The sequence below is a fragment of the Halyomorpha halys genome, unplaced genomic scaffold (genome assembly GCF_000696795.3).
Source record: "Halyomorpha halys isolate HHAL.00 unplaced genomic scaffold, Hhal_1.1 Scaffold124.1, whole genome shotgun sequence".
NCBI lineage: Eukaryota > Metazoa > Arthropoda > Insecta > Hemiptera > Pentatomidae > Halyomorpha > Halyomorpha halys.
The window spans coordinates 21,666-29,039 of NW_027111282.1; the positions used below are offsets into that span (position 1 = coordinate 21,666).

General features: G+C 36.3%; 1 protein-coding gene across 1 annotated transcript in view; it reads right to left on the bottom strand.

Annotated features, from left to right (window-relative positions):
- Nucleotides 1-5: 5 nt before the first annotated feature.
- Nucleotides 6-7,374, bottom strand: part of LOC106678124 (adhesive plaque matrix protein) — a gene marked incomplete at its 3' end in the record, with an annotated part of 46,885 nt that continues 39,516 nt past the window's right edge. The window contains exons 5-9 of the mRNA XM_024362504.2: nucleotides 5,733-5,883; nucleotides 4,943-5,110; nucleotides 4,689-4,867; nucleotides 4,474-4,609; nucleotides 6-3,215 (exon numbers count right to left, since the gene is read on the bottom strand). Coding sequence (XP_024218272.2) covers nucleotides 6-3,215; nucleotides 4,474-4,609; nucleotides 4,689-4,867; nucleotides 4,943-5,110; nucleotides 5,733-5,883 — 3,844 coding nt within the window. The remainder of the gene's footprint in view (nucleotides 3,216-4,473; nucleotides 4,610-4,688; nucleotides 4,868-4,942; nucleotides 5,111-5,732; nucleotides 5,884-7,374) is intronic.

Consider the following 7,374-nt stretch of genomic DNA (forward strand, 5'->3'; position numbering starts at 1 on the left):
GGATAACAACTAAAAGGCTTTTCAGTAGTTTTTGGTGGTTGTGGACATCGTGGGTCTAGTGAACCGGGAAAACAACTAAAAGGCTTCTGAGTAGTTTTTGGAGGTTGCGGACACCGTGGGTCTAGTGAACCGGGATAACAACTAAAAGGCTTCTCTGTAGTTTTTGGTGGTTGTGGACATCGTGGGTCTAGAGAACCGGGATAACAACTAAAAGGCTTCACAGTAGTTTTTGGTGGTTGTGGACATCGAGGGTCTAGTGAACCGAGATAACAACCGAAAGGCTTCTCAGTAGTTTTTGGTGGTTGTGGACATAGTGGGTCTAGTGAACCGGGATAACAACTAAAAGGCTTGACAGTAGTTTTTGGTGGTTTTGGACACCGTGGATCTAATGAACCAGGATAACAACTAAAAGGCTTCTCAGTAGTTTTTGGTGGTTGTGGACATCGTGGGTCCAGTGAACCGGGATAACAACTAAAAGGCTTCACAGAAGTTTTCGGTGGTTGTGGACATCGTGGGTCAAGTGAACCGGGATAACAACTAAAAGGCTTTTCAGTAGTTTTTGGTTGTTGTGGACATCGTGGGTCTAGTGAACCGGGATAACAACTAAAAGGGTTCTCAGTAGTTTTTGGTGGTTGTGGACAACGTGGGTCTAGTGAACCGGGATAACAACTAAAAGGCTCCACAGTAGTTTTTGGTGGTTGTGGACATCGTGGGTCTCGTGAACCGGGATAACAACTTAAAGGTTGCTCAGTTGTTTTTGGTGGTTGTGGACATCGTGGGTCTAGTGAACCGGGATAACAACTAAAATGCTTCTCAGTAGTTTTCGGTGGTTGTGGACACCGTGGATCTAGTGAACCAGGATAACAAGTAAAAGGCTTCCCGGTAGTTTTCGGTGGTTGTGGACATCGCGGGTCTAGTGAACCGGGATAACAACTAAAAGGCTTTTCAGTAGTTATTGGTGGTTGTGGACATCGTGGGTCTAGTGAACCGGGATAACAACTAAAAGGCTTCTCAGTAGTTTTTGGTGGTTGTGGACATCGTGGGTCTGGTGAACCGGGATAACAACTAAAATATTGCACAGTAGTTTTTGAAGGCTGCGGACACCGTGGATCTATTGAACCGGGATAACAACTCAATGGCTTCTCAGTAATTTTTGGTGGTTGTGGACATCGCGGGTCTAGTGAACCGGGATAACAACTAAAAGGCTTTTCAGTAGTTTTTGGTGGTTGTGGACATCGTGGATCTAGTGAACCGGGATAACAACTAAAAGGCTTTTCAGTAGTTTTTGGTGGTTGTGGACATCGTGTATCTAGTGAACCAGGATAACAACTAAAAGGCTTTTCAGTAGTTTTTGGTGGTTGTGGACATCGTGGGTCTAGTGAACCGGGATAACAACTAAAAGGCTTCTCTGTAGTTTTCGGTATTTGAGGACATCTTGGATCTGTAGATCCTGGATAACAGCTAATCGGTTTTAGAGTAGTTTTCAATGTTTGTGGACATCGTGGGTCCAGTGAACCGGGATAACAACTAAAAGGCTTCACAGTTGTTTTTGGTGGTTGTGGACATCGTGGGTCTAGTGAACCGGGATAACAACTAAAAGGCTTCTCAGTAGTTTTTAAAGGTTGCGGACACCGTGGATCTATTGAACCAGGATAACAACTCAATGGCTTCTCAGTAATTTTTGGTGGTTGAGGACATCGTGGATCTAGTGAACCGGGATAACAACTAAAAGGTTTCTCAGTTGTTTTCGGTAGTTGAGGGCATCGTGGGTCTAGTGAACCGGGATAACAACCGAAAGGTTTCTTGGTAGTTTTTGGTGGTTGTGGACACCGTGGATCTAGAGAACCTGTATAACAACTCAATGGCTTCTCAGTAGTTTTTGGTGGTTGTGGACATCGTGGATCTAGTGAACCGGGATAACAACTAAAAGGTTGCTCAGTTGTTTTTGGTGGTTGTGGACATCGTGGGTCTAGTGAACCGGGATAACAACTTAAAGGTTGCTCAGTAGTTTTCGGTGGTTGTGGACACCGTGGGTCTAGTGAACCGGGATAACAACTAAAAGGCTTGACAGTAGTTTTTGGTGGTTGTGGACATCGCGGGTCTAGTGAACCGGGATAACAACTAAAAGGCTTTTCAGTAGTTTTCGGTAGTTGTGGACATCGTGGATCTAGTGATCCGGGATAACAACTAAAAGGCATCACAGTAGTTTTTGGTGGTTGTGGACATCGTGGATCTAGTGAACCGGGATAACAACTATAAGGTTGCTCAGTTGTTTTTGGTGGTTGTGGACATCGTGGGTCTAGTGAACCGGGATAACAACCGAAAGGTTTCTTGGTAGTTTTTGGTGGTTGTGGACACCGTGGATCTAGAGAACCTGTATAACAACTCAATGGCTTCTCAGTAATTTTTGGTGGTTGAGGACATCGTGGGTCTAGTGAACCGGGATAACAACTAAAAGACTTCTCAGTAGTTTTTGGTGGTTGTGGACATCGCGGGTCTATTGAACCTGGATAACAACTAAAGGGCTTCTGAGTAGTTTTTGGTGTTTGTGGACATCGTGGGTCTAGTGAACCGGGATAACAACTAAAAGGCTTGGCAGTAGTTTTTGGTGGTTGTGGACACCGTGGATCTAATGAACCAGGATAACAACTAAAAGGCTTCTCAGTTGTTTTCGGTAGTTGAGGGCATCGTGGGTCTAGTGAACCGGGATAACAACCGAAAGGCTTCTCAGTAGTTTTTGGTGGTTGTGGACATCGTGGATCCGTGGATCCTTGATAACAAATTGGTGTTGAAGGAGTTGCAGAACATCTGAGGTCATGTGAACCGGGAAAACAAGTAAAAGGTTTTCCGGTAGTTTTGGCTGGTTGTGGACATCGTGGATCTATAGATCCTGGGTAACATATAGGTTTTGAAGGAGTTGTAGCCTGAGTACATTTTGGATCTGTTGATCCTGGATAACAATTAAAGGGTTTCGGAGTAGTTTTCGATGGTTGAGGACATCGTGGGTCTAATGATCCCGGATAACATATTGGTTGTGAGGTTGAAGTAAATAAACACCTTGGATCTTTTGAAGCCTTATCACACTTAAGTATTGGCTTCTTAACTGGATTAATTATATTTCTTTCACAATTTATTTCGTTTGGATCTGTGCATTTGGTGATTACTGTTTTTTTTATTGTTTCTGTGCATTCCGTGCTGCATTTTTCCTCGCATACCTGAAAATGGTTATTGGTATTATTAACTTTTTATATAATTTTTTTTATTGTATTGTTTTTTTTTGCTAATAATTTCGTTACTATTTGATATAATATATTTCACCTTTCATATGTTTCCTACTTTATTACTTTTCAAATATACTTTTTTCATTCTGAAATGTCATCATTCTTTTTATTTTATTTACTTTTTACTTTAGACAATTACTATTTATTATGTCATAAAGCAGGTAGCCACCTAGCGTCTTAGTTGTGATATATTTTTTCTATTAAGTTGAGTGATATAAGTTTTGTTTTAGAGAGTTATATATAGGACTAAGGAGTGATCAAGCGAAATAGTTCGCATCATTACTGTATTAATTTTAGTTGAAAATATTTATTTAGTATTAGTTATTCATAACCTTCTGATCATAAATATTTTTTATGATGCTTTTTGTTTTACCAGAATTAGCACTTCGTAAAATTATAAAGGATTAAATTTTACTTAATTTAACATTTAAGCTACTTGTAATACATTATGAGTTATTACCTTTAAATATAAATAAATACTTTAGACATTTTGAAAAGTCTTGCATAGAAGCTCTACGCACGCCTAGGGAGTGATAAACTTTTTCTTGTCGTCTTTCGCATACAATTTTACAATAGAAGCCATTAGAAGAAATTAGTTCACATATACTTCTAGGTTTATTTGCAATTTAACTGGACTATAACACTAGTTTTAAATTGTATTTTTTTTTCAATTTAAATAAATTGTATATTTTAAAATCATGTCAATCAACTTTTGCAGTATAGTTTTGGTAGAATACAAATTTATATTTACAAAAAACATTATATGTCTGGGTCATTAAATTATCAAGCGTCTTATAAAAAAGATCGAACAAATGTTGAATTTAATGATTATCTAGCACTACTAGAAATTTCTATCATCTACCATATTCTTTTCCGATATTTGTGTTTCCTTTGATTTTGTTTTGTTGCTTCTTTTTATAATAAAAATGGTTTAAATCTGAGGTAATAAACAAAATTAACGTCCACCATAGGAATACAATAATTTGTTGAAACCAACGTTTGTTATTTTCTTTGTATTACCTTGCGTTGCTTGGTATTTTGAATTTGTGGCGATTGGCAAACGAGTGGATACGGCTTATTGACATGAACCACATTTGTATATTATTATGACATATAATATAGAAATGTAGAAATGAAATGAAGCTTTAAAATTAATATTGAAATATAAAACAATATATCATGGTTCAGTCACCTCAATGTTGCATCTAAGAAGAACTTGTTGTTTGTCTGGGAATTTGAATGCTGTTAAATCATTATAAGCAAGAGTTGTTGCACCATCACTCCTTGAACCAGGTGTTGTTTTCCAGAAACCTATTAGTTTAGATTTTCTGAAAATAAAGTTTTTTATTATTAGTTATTATTTATATTTATATACATACGCAGACCAATAGATAATATGAATCTTACTTTGGACAACCATTAGCGTCAGTTAATTGAAGTTTAGTGGTTGATGGTGAGTCATAATCTTCGTTGTCGTATGCATAACAATCCCTCACGTGTATGTCGTATTTTTTTTCATAACTTTTCAAATAAACGAAAACTGTCAATTTCTCACCTATTTTTATTATACCATCAATAGGTGAATTCTGAAAAAAATAAAATAATGTATTACAAGTTTTCTAATCTTTTTACTAAATACTAGCGAAGATTATGGTACTAACGTTTGGGTATTCTCCTCTTTGAATATCCATCCAACACTCAAGCGTACCTTTACTCATCGGTAACGAAACAACTTCCAGCATATCTACAAGGATAGGTTTGAAGTAAATAGCTCTATCAGTTTTTCCTGGTACTTCACAAGATATTTTGCGTGCCAGATCTGACGCCTCCTATAAGAAACAATTAGATATATTTTTAATTTAATAAGAACTTCACGTAATTTTATAATGACGAGTTGATAGTTAACCGAGGATTTGATATATGTATGTATATATATAGTACTGCTAACATTTCGACCAGAATTTCAGGCCTTCATTAGGTCTAGTAACAAAAACAAGATAACAACCATAACCATTGAATTGAATTATAGAAAAAAAAACATAAGCAGATAACAGATAGTGCAGGAACATAAACAGTGTTGAAGAAAATGCTTTGTGTTATATTATAAGAATATTATAACTGTATATACAGGGAAAACAGTAATATTAAAATAAAGAATGAAAAAAGAAAATAATATATACATAATAATCCACAAAATAACTACATGTATACAATTAGATATTATTTAAAAAATGAAGTAATTAAAAAAAAATAGCGAAAAACGTATTTGTGATTAATTAAATATGTAGGTAGAATACAAAAATTAAAGAAGTCACATTACAATAACTTAATAATAAATAATTCTTCTACATAAAACTAGAACTAGCGGTAGTTCAGCGTGCATTATATGCAACTTTATGGTGTTATAGGTTTTATATAAATACATTTTTTTTTTTTTCTGAAAATACTTACTTGTATGTATTCATCTGTTTGAAAAATGAGGACATTCTCAGCATCACTACCACATTCACCCTTTCTGCATGGCCCTGGTTTTTTGGTACCACATTTATTTATAGGTATACCAAAACGAAACTGAGTTTGTCCACTTCCAGAAGCAACGTACCTGAAAATGTACTTTGATTAAGTTATGTTTAAACCAGGGGTATTCTCAGAGCTAACTTTTTTGTGGAGAGAGCAGAATAGGATTGTTCCTTGAATTATTAAAGCTACTTTTTTATGTTCGTATATATTCCTACCTTTTAGGAGCCTACAAATTTGAATTTGAAGTGCATAATTATATAAAGACTGGGTTTTCGTGCATCAAAAAACCGTAAATGTGCAAAATTATGAAGTATAAACCCAAAATGTGTATTCATTTATCGGCGCTACGGTCCTGCAAGAATCTGGACCTCACTTATTATCTTCCTCCACTCTCTCCTATCCCGAGCAAACATACGCCCAACATTTTAAAAATTCCGCCACTTCGTCCGGCTACATAAAGTCTTCCTTTACCATGTCTCCCACCATGTTGGTTTTCAAATAAGTGTTTGGGGACTAATGCCCTGGGCTTACGTGCTACATGAACTAACCAACTATCATTTGGTTCCTTCTCGCAATAGATACCATACCCGGTGTCTATTATAAACTTTTTATACCAGGAGCAAATCCAGAGCTAATTTTTTTGTGAGGGAGAGAGGAACGATCGGGATAACCCCTGAATTTGTGATAGTCATAGAGAGCAGAATAGGATTGTACCTTGAATTTCTTGCGCTTGTTTTTAGTGTTCGTATATTTTCTTCCTTTCAGAAGCCAAAAATTTTCAATTTGAAGTACATATTTACAAGTAAAGACCGGACTTTCGTGCATTAGAAAACCCAATATGTGCATTTATTTATGGGTGCTACGGACTCCAAGACCTCTGTTATAATCTTCTTCCACTCTCTCCTATCCCGAGCAAGCATCCACCCAGCATTTTAAAAATTTCCTCACTTCGTCCAGCTACCTTTACCATGTCTTCCACTGTGTTGGTTTTCGAGTAAGCGTTTGGGGACTGATTCCCTGGACATACGTGCTACAGCCATCATTTGGTTCCCTCTCGCAATAGACACCAAATACGGTGTCGTCTACAAAATCGTTTATAAATCACCTAAATCCAGCAGAAATTAACTTTATTATTTAATTGATAACATTAATCCATGCAAAGAGTATCTAACATCGTTTTGTACCGAGGCGAATTTGCTAAATACAACTAAAAAGCAGGTATTTAAACTGAAATAAGGAATTACTACTAGTCTCTACAATGTTAAAGGAGTAATGAAGGGTCGATTGGGGATCGCTTTATAACAATGAAGCTTATTCTAGAGAGATTTTATCTCACGACCTCTGATTTATCATAATAATCATGATCTTTTTTTTTTAATTTTTCATTGAATTTGACTCTTCGCGTGTTAAATAATGTTTTGCCTTATCACACATTTCTCTATTCTGAATTATACTTTTAATAAGGATAATAAATAAATAAATAAATATTATAAAAATGGCAGGCCAAGTGGGATGAAAGCTCTCCCAGTAAATTAAAAGAAATAAAACGATCAGTAAAACCATGGTCGACATC